General features: G+C 46.4%; 1 protein-coding gene across 3 annotated transcripts in view; it reads right to left on the bottom strand.

Annotated features, from left to right (window-relative positions):
- Positions 1-4,659: 4,659 nt before the first annotated feature.
- The window catches only part of C2QH8orf33 (chromosome 2q C8orf33 homolog), a 429,781-nt gene continuing 409,480 nt past the window's right edge, over positions 4,660-24,960 (bottom strand). For all 3 annotated transcript variants that reach the window (XM_069646956.1, XM_069646954.1, XM_069646955.1), the window contains one exon: positions 4,660-5,726. In XM_069646956.1, the coding sequence (XP_069503057.1) occupies positions 5,476-5,726 (251 nt within the window). In that variant the 3' untranslated portion in view covers positions 4,660-5,475. The remainder of the gene's footprint in view (positions 5,727-24,960) is intronic.

Raw genomic sequence — 24,960 nt, 5'->3', positions numbered from 1 at the left:
GAAAGATAATAATAGCCAAAGTAACTGAGTGACCCCGTGTGAGTGAGCACATTAGTCTCTGTAAAATGAAAGCCACGTCCCGGAAGTGATGTGAACACTGAAAAGCAAACAAAACTAAAAGCCAAACAAGGGAAATCACGAGGTGGTATTCGCTAGGTCTATAAACCCATCGCCTGACTAATTCCCCCACACTGCCTATATCTTTAATAAACCTATTGGTTTTGCCAATGCTTATTTGTTTTGCAATAGCAACAATGAACGAACCACACAATAATTTTTAATTCCAAAAAGAATGTATATTGTATGGTGTATTAGCTGTTTGTGAGGGAATATGCGGTTTCACCTAATGGGCTCTCATAAACAATGCTCAAAAGTGGCATACTATATATGTATGGGTGGTAGGCACAATTGGGGTTGGTGAGAACAAAAAGGGTATGGCTGTGTCAAATCATGGACATAGATCAACAGATGAAACCAAGCCTGGTGTATGGGTTTAAGGAACTTTATTCCTACTGATTGCAGTACATAAAACCAAATAATTAAGTGACTTGGACAGAACACCAAACTCTTCTAAAGTCACCTTAGGTTGAACCATTCTACGTTACTCAAACATTCTTCAAACCACTTCTTCCTAATGATTTACAGACAAAATATTGCCTCCCTGAAACAGTCATGATGGTTCCCCCTTCCCTATTCCAAGGATATATAATCGAACACAGATCTTACATGCTCTCTTTTCTCAATAGAGTACATCTTGGCAGGCCCAAAGTCCTGGTTCAACAATAAGAAAATGTTTGCACTCTTGAATGTCTCTTTATAAAGTGCACATGTCTTCAAGGCATTGCCACATCAGTTCCAGTCTCTAGAGTTCTCGCCGACAGCCCTTGTTGATGGTGGGGTACAACTACCTCCAATCTCCTTGTAGGTTTTCTATACCAACCTGGGTCGCCGACACAAGCTGATGTTAAAGGTGGAGTTTCTCTTTCACGTGATGGCAGAACCAAATGGGGTTGCTTTTTCCAGTTTCTACAGAGGAGTTTAAGATGGCCGTGTTACTTCCTTTTCCTAGGGTGCAAACTTATACCCCTTTCACCACATAGCTACTCCTTCTCTGGTCCTGATCCTCCTCAATGCAAAGCCACAAACTTGTTCCTCCTCCTAGTGTGGGTATAACCACTTCAAATAGGGTCTCAACCCTAACCCCTGCATTGGGCTAAGTGTGCCCTTATGTTCCTTACTGCTCTCAATATCTACCGGCACGCTATCCCTTTGCGATTTCTCCTGGTTCCCAAACCTCTCTGTCCTTCAATCTCTCAATCTCCTTCTTCTCCAGATGTCTTTCTAATAGCACCTCCTACCGCTTTGTAATAGCCCTCTTCTAGCACCTCCGGGTACCTCTTTTTCTCCTCTTGTCTCCAGCATTCTCTTCTCCTGCCACTCTCCAAACTCCTTTCACAGCCTCATTGCTGAATTACCCGCTCCCTCCAAATTCCTTTCAAGACCTCCATCTACGAATGTCCACACTTTTTCCTGAGATATCCATTTGATATTTTAGCCAGTCTGTGTGTTAGGGCATGCCTTGTGTACTCTTGTTAGTACCGCTGCGTGATGGCATGATTGGATGCAGGCAATTCGTCCTCGCTCCACCCATAGATGTTGCATATGTTCCAGTATATATTCTGAGCGACGGCTGGACAGTAGTTGTAAGAAGCTGAACTGACATCTTGGATTTCTGGCATGTGCGAGTCTGCAGCACTGCTCCAGCATCTACTAACCACAGTGAAACTAAGTTTGCTGCATGACCTGCATTAAGTGTTGTCAGTGCTTTAGATCGGTGGTGATATTGTCTGGTGATGTTGGACCCCACCAGAGGTGTAGCCAGAATTCTCTAACAAGTGTTGGCTGAAGCTAATCTAGTTGGGCCCACTGCAGTGAGGTGAACATCTGCAAATGCCCACACATCGCTGCTTAGTGAGCATTGACAGATATTTGGATGGGCCTTGCCTGCTCAGGCCCTACCCTCTCTATGCCTTGGGAGCCTGCATCTTGTTAAGACTTGGTTGGGGAGGGGGTACACTGCCCTGCATGAGGATGAGGTGATAGGTTGCCAGGCAAGGCCCTTAAAAGGCACGAGGGACATTTGTCAGGCATGTCACTGTCTCCTGCCCACTGACAGGAGCTTGGTGAGGATAACCAATGGATTCCCGATCCTCCACATAATGCCTCAGGGCTGAGATCACTGGTCTCATTGGTCACCCCACTAAAAGCTCTAGGAATAAGACATGGGCTTCACCACAGAAGGGCCACTCAACCCTCCATAATAGCAAAAGAAAGGTATAGAGAAAAAAGCCAAAATCAGAGTACAGGAATGGGAAGAACCTGGAGTCCACGAAACAGATCTGTATGTAAAACTAGTGGGCATTGAGGCAGTGTTCTTTTTCAGTGCACAAACATTTGACAGATGACCACTTTTAATCAAACTTGTTTTGATTGCAAGCACAAGTACAATATTACATGAAAATGTAGTTCATTTACTTTGAGGTGTGAAAATGGGAATTATTTTTACAAATGTAAGGTAAGGAAACAAACTTCCACTGGCAAATTATAAATCCTAGAGCTTCTCTTGTTTTTTATATGTAGTGTGAGCTAGGTAACTTTCTGCATGATTAAAAGTGATTACAACACCTATGGCCTAAATATAAATGCAGTACTGTTCTGAGCTTGCTCCATTGTGTACATCCTTTAGAATTGCACAAGTACACAGATTGGGAAAATCCAGATTAGGTCATCTATGTAGACTAGATTGGGTATTTGGCTGCAATAAGGCCTTGCCCTCAGTCTAAATCAAAGTATCCACAAAACAATTGTTAATCCTAATAATTGCTATCACCCATCGCGTATAAACAAAGACTTAGTTCATCAAAACAATCTTAAATCATGTTGGTCAATTAATCATTGGCCTATTAATCCTGTTAGTGACAGGTTAGCAAATGCCTCTTCTAGCAGATACATGTTTCACCTGAGTCCTTGTCAAGGCAGAATTAGGCAAAAAACTATTCCTTAATTTCCACAAATAGCACAAAACGTTGACAATGTTCTGTTACTAAGTCATTTGCTTGGAATCAATAAGAAAATGTGCTGACTGGGTAGCTACCTAGTTATATCATTATTGTCACCCTCAAAAATCCCAAGGATAAACCCAAAGTTTCTTAAAAATAAGCATTGGTCAATTGTTGCTTTAGAGTATCAATAATGTTACTCCTTAGGTTTATTCGCCGTAGTTGCTCATTTTCCTTTTTAGAGGCCCTCCTGCCGCGTTCAAGCACGCAGGATGTCGAAATGCGGTAGGAGGGCCTCTAAAAAAAGGACTTCCAATAACTTTGTATTTAATGAAACAACCAGGAAAACAGGCAAGATAGGACATTACAGCGAATTAATAGGCCAATGATTTATTGAACAACATGATTTAAGATAGTTTTGATAATATTAAAGAACAACTTCTTTGTTTATACTCTATGGGTGAGCGCAATTATTAGGAGTAACAATTGTTTTGTGGTTGCTTTAGAGTTGCTGCTGCAGGTGATGGGTCACTTCACAATTATAACAGTAATAGGCAAACAAGCTCTGGTGATAAAAGTAGTCCCTTCCATAAACTTTGGACAGAAAACTACCGCCTCTGCCAGTCAGTACCGCCCTAAGCAAAATTAGGACTACTATAGAAACACCCCTGCTCATAGGAATAACATTAGAGGAGTTGAGAGGATCTGGTTGTAAAAAATCTTCTGTCGAGCCCATACCTGGGGTTAGTACCCGTAGAGGGACAATCACATTTTAACAATCAATCTGATTGGCTCTCGCCAGGTCCTTACCATCCCGATAAAGACTTACCTGACTTCGAGGGACGGACGCCGCGTCCCTCGCAGTTCTTTCCCTTTCTTCATCTGGCCGCCATGGAATGGGAGAAGGGACTTTATAATATTCATGACTGCTTCAATGCAAACATATGATTAGGTTGGAAAATGTTAAAAACTAGAATGATTGATACATTCTATCAGAGAATCAACTTCCCTATATCCATGTATTTAGCAACTGCAGAGGCCACACTAAGCATGGCACTAATGGAATATTTGCTCGAATAAAATATACCTTTTTTTTCTTGTGGGACGCTCCATGAATTCGATAGGGTAGAGATGACATATGGTGGCTAATAGATCTTCTCAGAGTAGAGAATAAGTGAAACATTTCTGTTGGAATAGGGTGTAAACTGTAGGTCCCACTCAGGAATAAGGCAGAGCTTGTTGGAGCTGCGTGTGGGATATTACTGGTAGTATTCCAGAGTAAGCAGCAGGTCTGGATTGGCATCAACTTGGAGATCTGTACACGGATCCCAAGGCGTGGTGGTAGTGCAGTTCAGGGAAGAATTGCACAGGCAGAACCATGCGTTGTGCAAAGAAATGGAACAAGAGAGGGCACTGCCGGTGTGTGCATTATGAGGGGTCTCAACATGGATTGTCATGGGTTTACCTTGAAGGATTTAGGTGAATATGAACAACTGCTGACACCTAGAACATGAACGACGAAGTGCTGCTGGTCAGTAGTGGAGTGCTTTGGCTCATTGGTATAGGTTTCTATTAATGGAGTGACCAGTAAAGCTTTAGGTGAAGACGGAAGGACAATGATTTATTCAGCACCAGTATCATTTTAAGAGCAATTCCAAATCGAGGTTGGCTGGGAGAGCTACATGTGGGCTACATTTCAAGAAAAGTAAGTATTGCTGCAAGGTAGAATTGAAATGCATTCTCAAAAGCTGGTTGTTGGCATTGCAGTGTGGATGATCAAAACTGAAGTGCACTGGGGGAGGGGAGGTGTACTACAAAGCCTCTTGGCAGTCCATAATGCCATGTGCAAATAATGGTCTTTTACCAACATTCACGCTTAATGTTACATTCCAAGATTTGTTTACAGTTATGTCACAAGGATCTAGCTACAGTTGAAGTGGGCACTGGAAACATGCCACTGACACCGATGTAAAAGAAAAGCAACAATCAACCCTCCATCGAGCACCCAGAGCCAAGCAGCAACATGGATGAAGAGGATCTGTACAGCCGTGGAGGCACAGACTTTCTGATTTCAATGCGGCACGCTTTTTCCAAACTCAAGGTATGCAGACTCCTGGTCCTCTGAGAGGTAGCATTCAGCTACATTGTTTGCAATGGGGCAGTGAACACTGCCATACGTTTGGTGGAGCACTAGAGCATCTTGCAGAGAATGCAGAGCAGTATCAGGCCCATCCGAAGCCATCTGCGTTCGAGAATGTACATATTACAGCATAGCTGGTGAAGATGGATAAGAAATGGTGTCAATTTTAGTGAGGCAGCTTTGATAAAACAGGGGTGTTTCTGTGGCAGACCAAATACGTATTCGTCATTGTAGGATATTTCTCCATCTTCCTTTTTCCTGTACACAATGAATAATCTAAAAGAAATTAAAGCAAAAGTCTGCCTTGGAGGATGTGAAAGTAAACGTGTTTGAATCCCTGGTGACCTCGGGCATTAGCTGGACTTGAGCAGTTGTAGCTTCTGCAGAGCACCCCGGGGCAACAGAGGGATCCTCTGATCTAGCTGGGGCTGTCTCATTTGGGGATTTTTCAGCACATTTGCGGTAGACGTGACTGCTGCCCTTCCGCACATCCTCCTTCACCTCTGCCACTCTCGCCGATTTGGTAGCTTGTGGAAAAAGAGAAAGAAGACAAATCAAGAGTCATGAAAAATGCAGAAGTCCAGCTAAACTTTAAAAGAGATGCGGTTGGCTGGGGAAATCCTCACGAGTCAGAGTGAGTAAACTTGGCAGGCAGCCATTAATACAGACGATCTAGACAGTTGGGCTCGTGCTCACAAACCCTTGGGCAATTAGTCCTATGGTGCACCACGTTCACAATTTCTACAACAGGCATAAGGAGTTCCATATTCATAATTCCTACAGCACATGCTCTGTTCCACAATTGTAGGCCATGTTATGGCTAGCCTTTACTTTGATGTGCCTAATTAAAACTGTATACCTCCACTAAACAGTGCACCTCTACAGACACATCAGTAAAACCTGGCGGCCCACTTCCAAGGCCTTCAAAGCCTGTCTGGGCCTGTTCCCGACACCTGCAATCAGCCTTGGCGCCAATGTTCCCTCTAAGGTGCGCGGCTGTGTGGCCGCGCACCTTTGATTCTGATGCCGCGTATATTGTTTTATTTACCGCGCACATCACTTTGCACATCCATTTGCCTGCCCTGCCTTCCCTTCCCTTCCCTTCATCATTAGTATGATATGCGCGTGGTTATCCAATCAGGACATAGAAGTGACAGACCATGCTTTATTATGATTGGCTGCAGCAGCACTTGGCTGCACGTGCCGTGCTACTACAGCCAATCAAACACGGCTGTTCCCTCCGCTCCAACCCCATGCGTAAGGCGTGGCAGTTGCACCTTGCTAGCTCTCCACTTTGGTGTGGCTGTCCTCACTCGTGCTCCAGGCCCCAGATTGTGTTTCAGGACCATGCGCTGCCTGCCAGTGCCACTGTCTACATAACTGGACTGGAGTGGGACAGGCCCTGTGATTGTTGGCAGCGTGAGCGTGACCCTCTCCTCGATGATTGACGGACAAATTAAAAGGTATGCGGCATAATAGCGATTGAGCGCCTGGGAGCAGCTGCGGCGCTCCTTTGCAAAACAAAATGTTTTACCATTCCTGTAATATTATATTAAAATGAATCCGTTCCGTAATGGTTTCATTTCAATATAAAATTGTAGGAATGGTAAAACTTTTGATTTTGTTTTACAAAGTAAAGGCGTGTTTACTTTGTAAAACAAAACCAAAGGTTTTACCATTCCTGCAATTTTATAATGAAATGAAACCGTTCCAGAACGGATTCCTTTTGTTTAAAAGTGAGGAATGGAACTGGAAGGAGTTGTCATGCACAAGCCTGCCACTCCTGTTGTGTCGCTCCTGGTGGCAAGTTGGCAACTAGTCTCTACGGTGACGACAAGTCGATCACACCAGTCTTTTTGCAATCTGGTGGTTGGACTCATCGTCACCGAAGAGGCTTGTGCGTGACAACAGCTCTCAGTTCCATTCCTTGAAAGGGCCCGTGCTTTTTTTGAGCATGTCCCTGGAATTGTTCCAAACACTCACAGGCTCACAGCTGAGCCATGTAACAAGTTGGCACTGTAATTATTAGACCCTATATAAAGCATGGCATTCATAATAACCAACAAACATTCATAATAACCTACAAACATTAATTTTAAACAGTCCTGCCTGCACCTATGTGTGGGAGTGCACAATGCTCTGTATGCTTGAACAAGAACACCTTTATTAAACGGATTGAATTTGTCAGAGATCTCAAAATGAAGACTGAGCAATAACTAGAGGGCTACCCAGACTAGAGCAAGAGTGAACCACAGAGAGCGTGGGAACAAAACCACAGAGAGTGGGCGAACAAAACCACAGAGCGTGGGGGAACAAAACCACAGAGTGCGGGGAAGAACGAGAGGGAGAGAGAGAGTTTGGCGGTGGGGAGAGCGAGAGAGGACCACACAGGAAAAGATCCAGAAAGAGAGAAAAGGTGACCATGTGCTTCAATCAAGCACTCCACTCACAGCCAACATCTTCCCCAGTCTGCACTGCAGTCTTCAGGCTTCTCTTCAGTGGAGCACAAAGACAATCTATTAACCCGTGATACAGTGTCAAGGGACACCTTCATAGACGAATCAGGGAAGCTTTGAGCAGCTAATCCCTGGTTGTCGTGGTGTGTGTGCACAAGATCTGCTGTTCTTTTGCACAGCAGGAGGGATTGCTTCTGGTCAAGTAAAGCAGGGCTTCACTTCTAGGAAGATGCTCAGATCAGCTCCAGTCTAATTTTAACCAGTGGCTTACACATTTGAGCACCCAAAAAATATGAAGATGTGAGACTTGGAGGCCCAAAGGTCTTTTAGTAGGTCCCTTGTTAACATACTTGCAGAGGCTGCAGCTCTTTCTAAACCCACAGCTTGGAAGATTGAAATTCACATAGGTCCGAGAAATTCCAAATCTACTTCCTACCGAGAAACACTAGTGTGGTTAACCAATGAAATAAGCTTTGAAAACTGGTGTCGATTCAATTTGCAAGTTTAACTTTTATGCTGTCATGTTAAAATTATCAAACAAGTGGCTTGGGTGTGTGCGTATAGCATGTTCCCATGTCAATCTGACCCCAGGCTTCCCCCGCCCCCATAGGCAGCGATGACGGGACAAGTTTGCCAGCACAGGTTTACTCAAATCGGCGATGGATGGCCCAGCTAATGACGGGCTGCATAAACAGCCCACTTTATCATGTCAGATATGCAGTCTGTGCACAACATTCTTGACAGCACAGCAGCACCCAAGGAAAAGTATTACATTTGCAGAACCAATCTATTGTACATCTTTTTTGAGCTCTCATTTCACACTTGCTTTTGTGCGAGTGTACATGCATTGACAGCCAGAAGACATACTTTTGATGCACTACTTCCATGGAAGTGGGATTGATGTACGTTGTAGATATGATGTGATATGGCATTTGTAACACACCTATACACAAGTGTTTCAAGGCGCAACGAGGCGGTGGGGAACAAGGGGAAGACAGACAACGATCCTACTAGGCCAGGTGACATTCAGATCGCGCAAGTGCAAGGGTAAAGGGGAAGGGAAAAGGGGGAAAGGGAGAGGGGAAAGTGCAGTACAGTGTTAGTAGAATACAAGATAAATAATAAGGGCCCGCTGGTGGCAAGTGCAAGGTAAGTGCAGACAAGTGCTGGGAGGGGGGGCTGTAGGGATACAGAGACAGTACCGCAGTGCAGGGGTTGCCAGGGAGGCAATGCAGGGAAGAGTGGCTGGGCCAAGGACCGAGATCGGTGAGTGGCCCAGTTGCAGATTCAGTGCAGTTTCAGTGATTTTAGCAGGGGAGAGGGGGAGAGAAAGCGGAGGCAAAGAGGAAGGTTTTGAGGTGCTTCCAGAACCAGAGATGGTTCTCCTCAAGTTTCAGGGAGGCAGGGAGGCTGTTTCAGAGGGAGGCCCCTGCTGCGGAGAGAGATCTACCCCCAACTCGTTGCTTGGAGAAGCGGCTGACCATGAGGGAGTTGGAGGCAGATGAGCGAAGATCTCGAGAAGGAAGATATTTAGGTAGAGAGAGTTGAAGGTATTTTGGCCCAAGGCCCCAGAAGGCCTTGTGGACAATGCAGAGGGTTTTGAACTTAATCCTCGCAGCCACTGGGAGCCAGTGTAGTGATTTCAGTCCTGGAGAGATACGGTCCCTGGGCTTGAGGCCAAGGACAAGTCTCGCAGTCCTGTTCTGGATGAGTTGCAAAGGGCAGAGAGTAGAGGCAGGCAGATTTAGATAGAGGCTGTTACAGTAGTCCAGCTTCGAGAGAACCAGGGCTCTAGAGACAGTGAGCTTCTGGGGGAAGGAGAGGAAAGTAAGGATACCTCTGAGGAGGTGTAGCTGGTAGTGTGACTTCTTAGAGAGCTCAGATATGTGAGGAGAGAAAGAGAGTGTGGAGTCGAAGATGACCCCAAGGTTTTTTGCCTTGCAGGTAGGAGCAGGAAGGGGGCCAAGAAAGGCCGGCCAGAGAGCTGCAGGGAAGGAGGGAGTGGGTGTGCCGATGAGTAGAATCTCAGTTTTACTGGCATTAAGGCAGTGGTCATTGGCGGCACACCATTCATGGATAGCAGAAAGACAGTCAGAGATGAGGGAAGGGGAAGAGGAGGCAGAGGGTAGCCTGAAAATGAGCTGGGTATCATCTGCATAGCACTGAAAGTTGGAGCAGAGAGCGGCGATGCGGTGGAAAGAAGCAGCTGTAGTATTGGGTGGCTCATAAGGGTAATAACAGCCGGACTCTTCTTGGCTGCAAAAGCCTGCAACTTTGGATGGCCTGTCAGGTTTGCAGTATTTAGTGGCTTATTAGAGATGCAGAGCACTGCTGGCCTGCAGGTGAGGCTTCAATATTGTGGTTGCAGGCTGCAGAACACAGAATTGTTGGTTGGCCATCTTTTAGGGATGTCTAACAATGATAATGTTGGGTTATTTAAATATAGCACCTATACCTGAACGCTTTACACATAACATATATACATGATGATGAATCAAACAATATCACCCACTGGGAGTTGGTACTCATTTATTGACCCCATAAGGATGAAAGGCTGAGTGTTGTCGGGATTCGAACCTGCGACCTGCAGATCACACAAAGATCACAGCAGCAAGTGAGAGCTCATTCTACTGAGCTATCTTAAAAATGCTTAACTACCACCATGGCTGTAGGCTTGCAGCACATTGCAGGGCTGCAGTGCAGGCAGTAATGGAGTGCTTACTAGGGTTGTTGAGCACTGCTGGTCTTGAGGACCATGGTTGTCCTATCAGGATTGCAGGGGGCTGGGGCTGCAGTATTGAGTGACTGACTACCAACTCCCTCTGCTTGGGCCCACACATGTCAGGGTGGTTAATGTAACCTAACAGCATTAGAAATTAAACACAGCAAACCTTTAGCGCTTTATGGCCATACTAATGTCAGCAGGCGGTATGCAAATGCTCCATAGCATAACATTTGCAGAAATCTATAACTGAGTTTCATTAACAGAGATGATGCTCTGCCAACCCATCCATTGCTGTGAACTTACCATTTTTTTCAATGCAATATATTGTGTTTTTTGCACACTGCAAATGCCCTTTCAGCAAACGTGCACCACTTTAGTTACTTGGAATTTTGGATATATGCTTGTGAGCTTGTATGCTGCATATAACCTATTGTTAACACTAAGAGTACTCCTTTGCTGTATCCAAGAGTGTTAGTGGAGGGTTTATATTCATAGATGCATTGAGTATGCTGCTGGATGGTATCTTTCCAATTGTTGCTTGCCACATGCTGTCCGTGTCCATCCTTTATCCTTGCTGATTTTCTTTTCTGTCCCTAGTGCAGACACTTCTGAGACTGTCGGTTTGACTTCCAGTACAATCTGATATTACATGATTTACTTGAATTTATTTAACCGTCCATCCATACCCCCTGTCTTTAGTCATCTTTGTCATTAATCATGTTCATGTATTGCTTATTTCGCTCAACCAATATAAAGCATTTCCTTTATATTCCATAGGTTTACTGAAATGAGAATGCAGGAGCTACTGTTGCTAGTACTGTTCTAAATATTAATTTGTGAGGCAGAATCGGTGTTCCACCAGAAGAACCAGACTCCCTTCTTGTACCAATCCATCATAAAACAAAAGGTCTTGCTAATATTTTGAGATTTAAAAAGACACCACTTCAGATGAGTTTTAGACTTAGGAGGAGAATAGAACACCCAAATACCCCTTGGAGTAGAGCATGCTGTGCCACAAATCTGCATTCCTCACTTGCACGGTAGATCACTAAACACTTGCTGTGGCGGCCCAGCGTGCCGGCGCCGACTGCCACCGGCACCGCATCACTCAGTTGCGCACATGGCTAAAAAACGCACACAAATATTCTTTAGCGCACACAGCCAAAAATAATTAGAGGGAACATTGCTTGGCGCCCCAACAAAATCACTGCCTTCTGGAGCAGGGTTTGTGCTGCCCCGTTGTGCACTGATGCACATTAAAGATAAGGGACTTCCTATCCCTTTGAAAATGGCCGCCGCCATCAATGAAGCTGGCACCGAGTTAGGATTACAGGGCTGTGCAGCCCATGAGCAAGGCCCTGTAGCCGGCTCCCAATTGGCTGGCGGGAGGTTTGAAGACACTCAGCCACACCAGCCGGAAGGCAGAGCCGGCTGCATTCAATGGTACGCTTCTAAGGCCTTTGAAGCCTGTCCGGCTTGGCCGTTGCCCCGTTGCAACTACAATATCCCACTTCAACCGTGTTCCAGATTGTAGCACACTCTATCATGGCACCACAACACGCCCAAAATGATGGAAGATGTGAGTCCCGAAGCCCACGTGGACCCACTGGACCTTCTGCAATGTAGGCCTGCTTGCCCAGATTGCTACATCAATGTCAATTATTGCCGCAAGACCCCTTAACAGCCCCCACTGACACCAGCCCATCCCACGCTGCATAACGCCAATCTGCACTAACCATCAGCACCAAAAAAGTCTTCCCTCTTAACCCATACTTTCCTCCTCAACCTACCACCACCTAACCCGTTCCTGCCACCAGCAATAGCCTATCAAGTTCCAGCCAGTTAACCGCTGCGGAACGCCAAACAACCTGCCATAGTAAAATGCACTCCTCAGCACTTTTACCTTTCCGTCTTCCAACCTGCGCCCCCTCCCAAAGCCCACACTCTTCCTTCCCAGCCTCATCCCTACACTCACACCACTTATGCAGTGCATCCCAACCAACAGCCTTATGTGCAGATTACCCAACCCCTCACATTTCTTACCAGCATGCAACCACATCACCACCCCGTCCTCATTGCACCCCATCGGCAACTAAGAATTTCGACTGGCCCTGCCCACCCCTGCATTGGAGCCTGTCGGTGTCACAAGCTTCGCTTCATACTCTACACCCAGCCATACAGTTCTTAGACCTCTCCCTCCCCATTATAGGGGAAGCTAGATATGCGAGGCTCAGCTGCCGCACTCCCCCAACCCCCCCATACTATCTACCCCGTAGGCACACAGTAGCACCTCTAACACAACACACCTGCCTGCAGTTAAGCAAACTGTAACACGCAACTGTGCCTTGATAAATGTACACTCTCTAGGAGTTCACGCCATCGTGATCCATGATCTCATCCTTGACAACCACTTAGACATTCTAGCCACCACAGAATCATGGCTCCACAGTGCTTCAGGCCCTTTACTCTGCCTAGCCATTCCCCCCAATTAATTCCATCTTCACACCAGACCGCCTGAATAATCCAGGAGGATGCGTAGCCCTCATTGCAAAATCGTCCCTGCACATCAGACCTATCCCTATCCCTGGGTATGAAATGCTACTACTTAAGCTCACCATCAACCCCCAATCCACATACAACCTGCTACTGCCCTACCGACAGCCAATCCCCCTCACCTTCCCAGACCTAGACATCTCACTCCTGATCCCACCCGTTCATCAAGCCAACAACCAAATTCATTGTACACTCAATCTGGGCTTCAATGACCCCACGGACAACAAATCTATCTCACTCGTACAATCATTGCGAGATATGAACTCCTCCCAGCTGGTGTCCTCACATACACATGCCAAAGGGCGTACCTTAGACTGGATCCTCTCCACCAACTCCACCATTGACATCTCTGCCATCAGTCTGGTACCCTGGACGGACCACTACATTATAGAGTTTGGACTCTCGCACTCCAAACCCACAATCGCTCCCCACCCCAGCACAGTAGTAGTCTGCAACATCTGCAAGCTGACGCATGAGTTGCTCGAGCCCATGCTCAAGCCCAAGCTCACCCCCTACTACCAGGCAACAAGAGTCCCCAAAACATAGCCAACCTCCTTTATCAGATTTTCCTCTACGCTATGGATCAGCATGTGTCGCTCAATGCCAAAATCTCCAAACCCCACAAACCCACCAATATTTGGTGACAAACTTGTTACACTGCAGAAATAAAAGGGCATATCTGTAGGAAACTTCTCACCCTCGCTAACCATGATAATCACTCCATCGCCACAGAAAAAATACAAAAAAGCTGTTTTCAAGGCCGGCAAACCAATTTGTTACATCCTGTGGTTGCCTGAGGGGGACAGGCCATTAAACATATATGAACTCCCAGCCACTAGGCTTACTATGCAGGTTTGGGATTCAGTGGTGGGGGTCTGGGGCTCTCATTTCCATCCCCACCTAATTTCAACCCTAGCTTTCTCCCCGCTTATGACAGGATTGGCTTCTCAAACTGTCAGCCGGGTGGCTGTGAATTCCTGGCACACCTGTTTGTAGGGGCCACATCCTGTCATTTGCATCATTTAAGGCAATGTTTGGTGTAGGTGAAAGGGACAGGTTTTAATATTGGCAGCTGCGACATTTGGCCACTAGGGCGCTTACTGAGTTTGAGAAGCTGATATTTGCAGCCAACACCCCCAGGGGACTCGTGTCTAGCCTCTATGCATGTCTGGCGGGGGTAGGGGAGGAGGAGTTCCCAGCCAGTTTACGTCCATGCTTGTCACGATGGGGCTCGAGATCTCACCAGAGGCATGAAAAAGGCAACTAGGAGTGTCCCGTATGCAGAAAAAGGGTTTGGGTTCTGGCTAGACAGTACCTCACACCAGACCAGATGCAGAATATAGGGGGAGAAAGTGTAAGTGGTCAATGCTGGAGGGAGTGCATGAGCATATGGTGGCGTTGTCCTAAGCTCACACGATACTGGGTGGATGTGGTGAACACGTTGAACTACACTGCAGGGACGATGCTCCAGCTTGACCCTGTTGTGTGTCTTTTTGGGGCCTTCCAAGGGAGAGTAAGTGTGAGGAGGAGGGGAGTTGGTTGCTGGTCACCTGAAGTGAAAACATTGTGCTACTACATCTACCAGAATCTTTTGAGACTTTAATGGAAACTAACAAGGAACACCTGAAAAGGAAAACAGCCTCCCTGATGATTGTTTGAGACAAGAAAACATTTGGAGAAGGTGAACTGAGTTGCAGATAAACATGACTGGGAACAAGAGTGCGTGCCTCATCTTTTTTCTACTAAGCATCAGGCATAGTCATAACATCCCATTGATATGCACTATGCTCCTCAAAGCAAGGGCCATGATAGCGTCCTTTTGGAGACTGGTGGGCACATATGTAGGTGGTTGTGGCGGCAGTGAAGGTGGTATATTTCTCGGAGTCTGAGGAGCAGGCCTTCTTGCAGAGGTGGGGCGGGAATATTCACGTGAGCACAACAGAAACTCTACATGCCCAGCTAGGCTGCAGGCCATGGGTCTGCTGGGACACTACTAGGAAATGTTGTGGGCCCGTTGGTGGAACTGTTGGCACTCATTAACTACTGTTATTATTCCTCATTCTTCGTGTATGTGTGTGTAAAATGGTTGATGCCTCCTGGTTTTGATGTTTCTTTATACTACAAAGGTTATGGATTTTGTTGTCTGACTTTCCTTGCAATTCTCCCGCTTGTATGGGAGATCAAGACAGCTGTGACATGAGCATGGTTCTTGTTTGTTTTTTCAATTTATAAATGCTAATAAAAAGATTTCAACCCAGAAAAAGCTGTTGTCATGCACAAAGCCAACTCCTACGACTCTGGAATCACCAAAGCCAGCTCCAACACAAAAATAAATGTTTGGCATTTTGAGAGAACTAGAAAACCCAGCCCCGATAGTACCCCATAGCGTACTGACAAAGCCTGGTGGTTCCACCATCCAAGCTGCCCTGATCAACAAAACGGACTAATGATTGGAAAAAATCACAATGAGAAAAAAAAACAGCTGGCAGCCAAACTCTCCCATCAACAGATCAGATGCTCCCAGCCTCATCCATACCAATGCCCCCTGCCCCCCGATCACACCCTTCACTTTCTCCCCAGTATCCTAAGTGAACGTCCTGGAAGCCATCCAATCACTGAAACCCTCCAATTGCAAGGGAGACTCCTGCCCGGCTCACATAGTTAAGTCATGTGCCCCTGCCTTAACTCGCATCATTACAGATTTCATCAACATCTCCTTCTCATCCAATGAAGTCCCCACTAGCATCAAATCAGCGTGGGTCACCCCACTCATCAAGAAACCATCCCTTGACCCGACCCTCCCAACAAACTACCGCCCCATCACTATAGTACCCTTCTTGATTAAAATACTGGACCACATGGCCTACTCCCAAGTCCAACCTTTCCTAAAACAGCACCTCCTGTTAGCAGTAAGACAATCCAGCTTCCGTCCAAAATACAGCAACAAAACAGCCCTGCTTGACCTAAAAATATAAATAGACACTATCTGTGACTCAGGCAACCTGGCCATCCTCCTTCTAATTGACCTCTCCACAGCGTTCCACCTAGCGGACCACAATACACTTTGCCATCATCTCACTTCTCTCTTCTGCCCCCCCGAGACTACTGCCTGCATCAAATCCTTCCTAAGTGATCGCACTTCAAGAGGCTTCATCAGAGATTCAACAGCGGATCCCAGCTCGGTTCCCGTAAGCATTCCCCAAGGCTCCCGTCTCTCACCGACCCTCGACAATATCTACACAAAGTCGCTATTCGACCTCATGACTCCCTCAGGGTTGTCTTCACCAACTTTGCCAACGACACCCACATCCTCATCCTTATAATAGGCAATCATACCTATGACTATCACCATAAATAGAGTGTATAGGTCTACCCAAAGCTGGATGGCTTCCCACAATCTGTTCCTCCACAATGACAAAACAGAGCTGCTCAAAGTAGGCTCGCCCTACCCCCTCAAAAACCTGGACAGGGCCTTCTCCTCCCTCACCATTGACGGCTCTATCATACCCATCCTGAAGCCCGTCAAAACCTTAGGTGTTCACCTGGAGGCCGATATGATCATGTCCAGACACATCCACAGCCTACACCGCTAGGCTCATTTCCATGTGTAGACAATTCCTCTCCCCAAGCAAATGCTTCTCGCTCGCAAGAGCTCTTATCAGCAAATTGGACTTCTGCAATGCTCTCCTAATGGGCACCTCAGCATCCAACCTTTCCAAACTGGAACCCCTCCAGATCAAAGCCCTATGCCCAGCCTTGGGCTTATGCCCCCCAGACAACATCTCAGCTACCAGGAGGGAGGTGCACTGGTTACCCATCAAAGCCCACATGGACTTCAAAACCTTGACTTTGGGACACATATGCATCCATGGAGAGGCGCCCATCTACATCAACAACTGAATTGCCCACACGCTCGCTCTCCAAGATCCCCATCAACCTATCCCTGCTCACCCCGAGAAACAAAAGCAAGAGAGCCAGATTTGCTAGCTTCCGTGTCACATCACCCTCTCTCTGGAACTCTCCCATGGCACAGCAGAAAAGAGCGATTCTACCCAACCTTCAAGGATCCTGGCTTTTTAACAAATATAATTAATGTTTCACCCATATACTTCTTCCTCATTTATTCTGTAGAAACGCTGTGATACCTCTAGGTTTGGCCGTTACATAAATGTAATAAATAAATCAAATCCACTCAGACAAGGTCAGCCATGACCCTGATGACTGTTTTGAACCCTCCCTCCACATTGCTATTGAAGTTGGTTCTGATGTTGAAAAAGTACTTATTCTGCACTAGCCGGAGCCAGCCAGCATCACAATTATGTTCACTAAGTCCTTAACTTACTATTTTTGAAAACTATTCCCCAACTACCCTGATACTATTTAACCTCTCATTGATAAATGGTAGTGTCTCAAAGACTACAATCTTCTTTCCCTTCTTTCTATCCTTACTGTGATTTGTTTCTGGGTTACCATTTCAACGTTTGTGTGGTTAGTTTCAGAAATCAGAGGTCAGGATTTAAAGGCTTATCAATAAAAAGATGGTAGGCACAGCACAATGAAGTCTACAAGTGGTGAATAAAAATGAGGTTTCACCTGTACATCTACAACAACATTTCTAATCTCATCTAAACTAAACCAATACCAGCATCCGGACACTCTCCATCCCCTTTGTACTGCCACCTAACTTTCTGTATTATAAGCAGACATGTGCTGCTAAGCACACAAACACAATCTTTAATGGAAGCGTGTGCCGGCGACTGCTTCTCCTTGACTGGTCTGAATTGTCAAGATAACTGCGGGCGTGGCTGTCTGCAATCTCATTCCAATTCCCAGACAGATAGGTTATATAGAAATCATATTGTGAAAATAAATCAGCCCAGCGGGCTTGTCGACTGTTCTGGCAGTCCATCTGTTGGAGGACCTTGAGATTCTTATGATCAGTGCGCACCCCAAAGGGAAGGCAAGCACCCAACAACAGATGACGCCACTCAATACATGCCTGGCGTATGGCTCAACGTTCCTTATCAAGAACCAAGTAGTTGACTTCATGGGTGCTTCGAGTTCTAAAATAGTAGGCTCCCGGGTGTTCTTGTCCTTCCATAGACGTTTGCTTAAGCACAGCTCCCAAGGCACTGTGAGAAGCGTCCGTCTCCACTATAAATGGCACTTGTTGATTGGGTTGCAGAAGAATAGGAGCAGTACAGAATTTGGATTTCAGGGCTTGAAAGGCCTGTTCAGCCTTTGCACTGCATGAAAAGCATACATCCTTCTTTAATAGAGCTGAAATGGGTAGAACTGTCTTGGAAAAATTAGGGATGAACCACTGATTAAGGTTTGCCAACGCTAGAAATCTGTGGCCATCATTAACCGATGAAGCAGAAGGCTATTTGAGTATAGATGTAGTCTTCCGCTGATCCATTTCGATCCCTTCTCCTGAAATAATGAAACCGAGGTAGATGACTGAAACCTCAAAAGTGCACTTCTCAGATTTTAACAAAAGATGGTCGATTCCCAAGCGGTGTAACACTTCCCCGTAAGTGTTGTTGATGCTCTTCTTGAGTGACGGAAAACATAAGCATATCATCAAGATATTTAATGACAATATGGTATAATTGGTCACAAAAGGGCCAGTCAATGAACCTTTGGACAATAGCTGGGGCATTTACGAGGCCGAAAGGCATTACCCGATATTCAACGTGTCCGAAGGGCGTTCTAAAATCAGTCTTCCATTCCTCGCCTCTTTGGACCATTAGCAGGTGGTAAGCCCCTCAAAGGTCCAATTTAGAAAAAATCCTGGCCCTGTGAACTGCTTTATGAATGTCTTTGAGCAAAGGCATGGGAACCTGTGTCGTATCGTGATACGTTTAAGCCTCCTGTAATCGATGCAGAGTCTCAGTTCATTTGTGTCTTTTTTGGGTACAAAAAAAAAAAGATGCCCCAGCAGGAGAATGGGATTTAGTGATGAGACCGTTTTGCAAATTCGTATCCAGATAAGACCCGAAGGCTTCCTTCTCCTATAATGATAGTGTGTACATTCGGCCAAAGGGAAAGACTGCATCAGGAAGAAGGTCAATAGCGCAGTCCTCAGGTCAGTGAGGGGGGAGTTCTCTGGGCAAAATGTCTTCAAAAACATCAGAGAAATCCGGTATGCAATGGGTATACAATTAACACCAATGCATGATGCACATTTTTGGCTAGAGACAGCATCACAAGTTTCCTTTTGTGGTTCATTGAAATAATCCTTACTGCAATATTGAGATCTAAAACGAACAGTATTGGAACTCCAATCGATGAGAGGATTGTGCCTTTGAAGCCAGGGTATCCCCAATACAAGGGGAAAATGTGCCGCATGTATAAGGTGGAAGGATAGTTGTTCCTTGTGTTTGCAAATCAAACAGAAAATGGAACCATACTCTGTTCTATGGGCCATGAACACACAGGCCTACCATCAACCCCTTCGACAGGTTGCGTTTCAGTCTTGGTGATACAGGGAATTCTTTGTTTGTCGGCTCATACGGTATCCATGAAGTTACCTGCTGCACCACAGCCAAGTAAAGCCATCACTTCAATTGGTACTCTACAAAGGAACAGTAAATGTACGCACAATACCATTAGTCTCGAGTAAGTTTCTTCTGAAGGTACAACAGACACAACAGAGGGACTATGGTCAATACCTTGACTCCTTGTCCCTTCTAGGATCAGGGTCTGCCGTTTCCCTGTCATCTTGGGTGAACTGCTGGACAGTCCCTCAGCAGATGACCTCTTGACCCACAGAAAAAACATACTCCCTTGTCTCTTCCCCTCTTTCTTTCCGTAGTGGACCGTGGTCCGAGAGCGGTTCCAATCTGCATCGACCCTTCTGTGGTATGAGTATCCAAAGCAGGAATATTGGGCAAAGGTCCATTTCCAGATGAAGAGCCTCTGGATCGCCTTCTTACGTTCCTTCTCTCCAACATCCGATACTCAGTCTGTAAAAGAACTGATAGCAAGTCAGAAAAAGAGGTTGGATGGGGTATTCTTGCCAACTCGTCCTTGATATCATCGAGGCCCCGTCAGAAGATGGTGTATTTGGCCGTCTCCGGCCAACCTGCCTCTGCCGCCACCTTTTTAAATGAAGATACATATGCTAAGACATCAGAAGCACCATGTATGATGTCTAAGAACGTTTCATATGCTGAATAGACCATCTCTGGTCTCTCAAACATCTCTTTAAGAGCTTGTATTAAAGCTGCATAATTGGTGAGAAGCGGATTGGCAGGAGTCACAATAGGGGTTGCCCAGGTCAAAGCGTTGCCGGTCATGTTGGAAATCATGAACCCCCCTTGGCACCGTCAGAAGCCAAGGTAGAGGTCCGGAAAGTAAAATGTACACTACATGCAACAATAAACTCCTTAACCAACTTAGGAGAGCCATCACATTTCCCTGTAACCAATCCCAAAGCTGGAAGGTCCACAGTCTGGGCGTTCCTGCTTGTACGAGCTCCTGGATCTTGGCGTTGGAAGCTCTCAGAATCCCCCTTGTAGTGTTTGCACTCACCTCGTACAACTCTGGAGGCAGTTGAAGAATCTCCAGAAGTATTCCTCTCAGACTTCTTTTTCTTTGTAAACAGGCTTTCTTTGCTGAAGAAAGGACAATACCCCCAAGTAGCCACGAGGTCTCCGTAACGAAACAGGAATGGCACTGGGACAACTGAAAGGAAAGTCCAGTATGTGGGGAAAAACCAAAGCAGGAAAAGAAACAAGATCTTAGCTGGTTAAAGTCTCCAAGGTATGGGTACATTTCAGAATGCAGAGGAGACTAATAGTCTTTAGATGATTAGAAGTCTGGATAGTTTTGATTTCCAGGTGGACTTTGGCACGTTTGTATTAGAAAGATAATTAGGCCAGGTGTAAAATGTAAGATCTGTAGCAGCAAAGAAAAAAGGCTGTAGTGAGACCGTAGGTTAGGAGAGAGAGGAGTACCATAGAATGCAAAAATGCCCATGGCTAATTTGTTCTTTTTCCCGGCACAGCTTAAGGTGTACTATCAGGGGACCACGCATCTTTTCAAATAACCGCCTGAGGCCTGGAACTGGTTTGCGGTACACGTTCCGGCCTCCTCACCTGTAAAGCCACGAGCTGGTAATCGACAACAGACACGCGACCAGGTGCTCACTGCGAGAACCCTCTGTCCCACACGTACCTGACAGCAGTGGAGACTTGCAAGCAGCGGCAGACAAAGGATGAGTTTAGGGCTTCTCTGACATTCTCTTTTTCTTGCTTTTGGTGTAAGGTCGTGCTGTGTAAATGTAATTCCACTTCCATAACCTGTGGCCTATGACCAACTGTGGGCTCTGCAGGATCTAATACGTTTGCCCTCGTCTGATCAAGCTCACCCCCGCAGTTAACTGCATTCTAGTTTTCATTTATCACAAGGTTCGGGCGAGAGGTGCTTCAGGTTGGGTTGAAGTGTGGGGTGGGAAGGATGGGGTTGTTGTTTTACCAGTTATTTTATATGAATGGGACATCTGCATGGGGTTCGTTTGGGGTTCAATGGTTGACTCCTATACGATGCTGGGGCTAATCTTGATATCTTCAGTACATTTCTGGCCATATATGTATGGAGGCAGTGGGTGGGGGTAGGTCAATTTCTTTTCTGACATGGAACGTAAACAGGCTGGGATCCGGTATTAAAAGGCGACTTGTATTGCAATTTCTCAATAAGCACTTACCCGATGAAGCCTTGCTCACTGAAACACATCTGGCCAGGTCGGAGTGCAGGAAACTCAGGCGCACAAATTACCAAACCGCAGTGCACGCTTGTGTCTCCATGGGAGCGAGAGGCATCCTAATTCTGATACACAAAAGGCTTCCCCTTATACTCCTATCGCGAAACAAGACCCTGTGGGTGCTTTGTGTTGGTGAAGGGGAGCTGTGGTGGGGGGGGGGTATTGTGTCGGTAGGCACCCCTCTGACCCTTGAGTTATTGGAGGACCTCCAGTCGGGTCTCCTAAATAATCAGGCTGACAATTGGGTCTTTGGTGGTGACTTTAACTATATGATGGACCCACTTGTGGATCAGTCCCATCTCAGGGGTAGGAGTCGCAAGGTTCCCACAAAAAATTGCATATGTTCTCAGCTGCATTTGGGCTTGTGGATGCCTGGAGAACACTGCATAGGTTCTCATTCTTTTTGGGAGCGCATGGCTCCATGTCCAAACCAGACCTTTTTTCTTACCCCACAGAGTGATCTGCATAAACTCACTTCAGCTAGGTTTCTGGCCAGGGATATATGCGATCACTCTCCATTGGTAATGGAACTAAAAACCGGCAAAGATGAAAGTGCATCACCACGGAGCCTCAAAAGCTACTACTTAGGATTCCTGCAATTCTTAGAAGATATAACAGCTAAGATGGATTAATATTTTACCATAAACAAAGCGTCTGTTGACAGGCCAGTGACTGTAGGGGGGTTACAAAATGGTGCTCAGGGGTCAGATAATTTCTCTTGTCACGGTGCAAAGGAAGGTACATTACACAAGCGATGAAGGTCTTGTGGTCGTGATAGAGGAGGACTTTGTTGCTTTGGGGTCCTTGGAGGTACAGAACACCCTTCTCAGAGCCATAGAAAAGGTAAAGAACACCACCCTGGATAATGCCAAACATGCCCACTGGGTGAGGCGTAGTCAGGTTTATGAAGCAGAGCGGGAAAGCTTCTGGCATGGCCCGAAAAGAGGGACGAAGATCATAGACAAGTGAGGGAGATGGTCGAAGCGGGGGGAATGGGGTCACGGGGGATGTTGGGATTGCTGCGGCGTTCGCTGCATACTGTGAGGAGCTTTATCGGACACACCAAGCCACCAACCTCACTTCTGGACCCCAATTCTAGAAGATATCACCCTACTGTGGTTAGCAAACCAGCAGGTGTCAGAGCTGGAAAGTGAAATAACAACAGAGATCACTGCAGACATCTACCGCCTCCATCCAGCAAAATCCCAGGGTCAAACGGCTTCCCGGTAGAGGTCTGGAAGAAACTCCCAGCTTTCACGATTACCCACATGCATTATATGTTCAATCACTCTAGGGGTACCCGACTTCTCCCCCCTAATCTCAGAAAGGCCTTTATTGTGGTCCTCCCTAAAATGGGCAAACCACTGGTCTCCTTGTGCCTCTTATAGGCCTATCTCCTTAATAAACTGAGAGGTTAAAATACTGGTGAGGGTTCACGCTGACCGCTTGATTTGAGTGATCACTTCCCTGGTTCACCCGGATCAATGCAGGTTCATGCCAGACAAATCTACCCGCATGAATATCCAAAGACTACACATGGCAATATCTCAGGCTCCCACACCAGCGGAAACACTTGCTCTGCTATCAGTAGAATTTTAAAAAGCAATTCATTCGGTTGAGTGGGGTTTCGTATGGGAAGGCATGCCCCGGATGGCGTTTGGAGCTAATTACAGGAGTTGGATTTGTCTGCTTTATGCTTCACCTGTCACTTAGGTAAGGGTTAATGGTGTGTCTTCTAGGACCCTTCCCCCTTCAATGGGGGATACACAAGTCAGGGACGTTCCTTCTGCCCCTTGTTATTTACACTTGCTATTGAGTCCCTTCCAATCAGGTTCAGGATGGATCCGACTGGTTGGGGTTCTGCTGGTCATCCGGGGAGGAGGATAGGGTTTCTCTTTACGAAGAGGACATTTTGCTATACATGGGGGAACCGCAGCAATCCTGTTCGCAAATTTCGCACACTCTGAAGGAGTATCAAACCATGAGTGACCTTGGGGTGAACTGGCAAAAGACAATTCTTTTTTCGGTTGAGGGTGGAGCCAGTCCAGAACTGCAGTTGGTGTCACTCACAGGCTTTAAGTACCTGGGTATACAGGTGGGATCGGACCATGGCGACTTAATTCACGAAAACCTACATAACATAACTGACAGATTCATTCAAGATGCAGTCCACTGGAAATCCCTCCAACCGACCCTGCTTGAGAAGGCAGCCCTATTCAAAATGCTTCCCCCTAACCGCTGATCCCTCACTTTGCCTCCCATCCAAATTCTATACAGCAACCCTAAGAAACTGTTGCTTCCTATTATGATTCAGCATATTATGAAGGCTTGGCCGGAGGCGCAACGACATGTGGGCTGGGGTGGCCGGCAGGGCGACCCTGATCCAGCCACTGTGGCATAATGTGCAGTTGCCTGAGGTCGATAAAATGGGGTGTTTTGGGACGTGGGAGGGACGTAATGTGTGGTGTTATTCAGATGTGCTCAAGCAGGGTGAACTGGTTCCCTTTGCTGAACTGAGGAGAGTGTTTGGACTCCCGAACTCCAAACTATATCATCACATGCAACTGTCACAATCCCTGAAAGCCCAATTCCGCTATCTGCAGGACATCCCGTCATGCTCTTCACCCGAGGCTAATCTGCTCCCTGAATTAATTTGCACCAAGGTCATTGCCACTCTGTACCAGGTCATGACGGCCTTCGGGACCAAAGAGCTAACCACTCTCAAAACAATATTGGAAAGATATGTAGGTTCCCTTGAATCAGAGGAATGGGTGAACGCGTTGATGTTTCCGAGGGAACTTGGGATCTATGCCAGAGTAAGGCTGATTCAACTTACATTACTCCATAGAGTTTATTACACACAGGGGGCTCTATTTCGGTGGGGTCGCATTGACTGGGTTAGTTGTTTGAGGTGTGGTGGAGGATGGCACCTTTATGCATACTATCTGGGGTGCCCACAAGTTCAGTGCTTTTGGAGGAAATGTCTTAAACTGAACACTGCTCCGGGTCTGAAGATTCCATTAGATACAAAATTGTTTTTATTGGGGATATGTGGGGTGGGGGCAGCCTCTAGTAGATACGAGAAGCTACTTTTATCCACTGCTGCTGGCCTGATGAAATTGACTATTGCATCCTTATGGGGGGCGGCTGATCACCCTCGACTGAGTAAATGGATCTCCGAAATGGACATGTGCATGGCTCTGCAGAGAAGGGTATACAACGTGTGGGGATGCCCGGGTAAAAGGGGGGGGGGGGCACAT

Source organism: Ambystoma mexicanum, chromosome 2q (genome assembly GCF_040938575.1).
Source record: "Ambystoma mexicanum isolate Mex_15411 chromosome 2q, UKY_AmexF1_1, whole genome shotgun sequence".
Taxonomy (NCBI): domain Eukaryota; kingdom Metazoa; phylum Chordata; class Amphibia; order Caudata; family Ambystomatidae; genus Ambystoma; species Ambystoma mexicanum.
The sequence above is the reverse complement of the archived record's forward strand: the minus strand, read 5'-3'. Positions and strand labels throughout refer to the sequence as shown.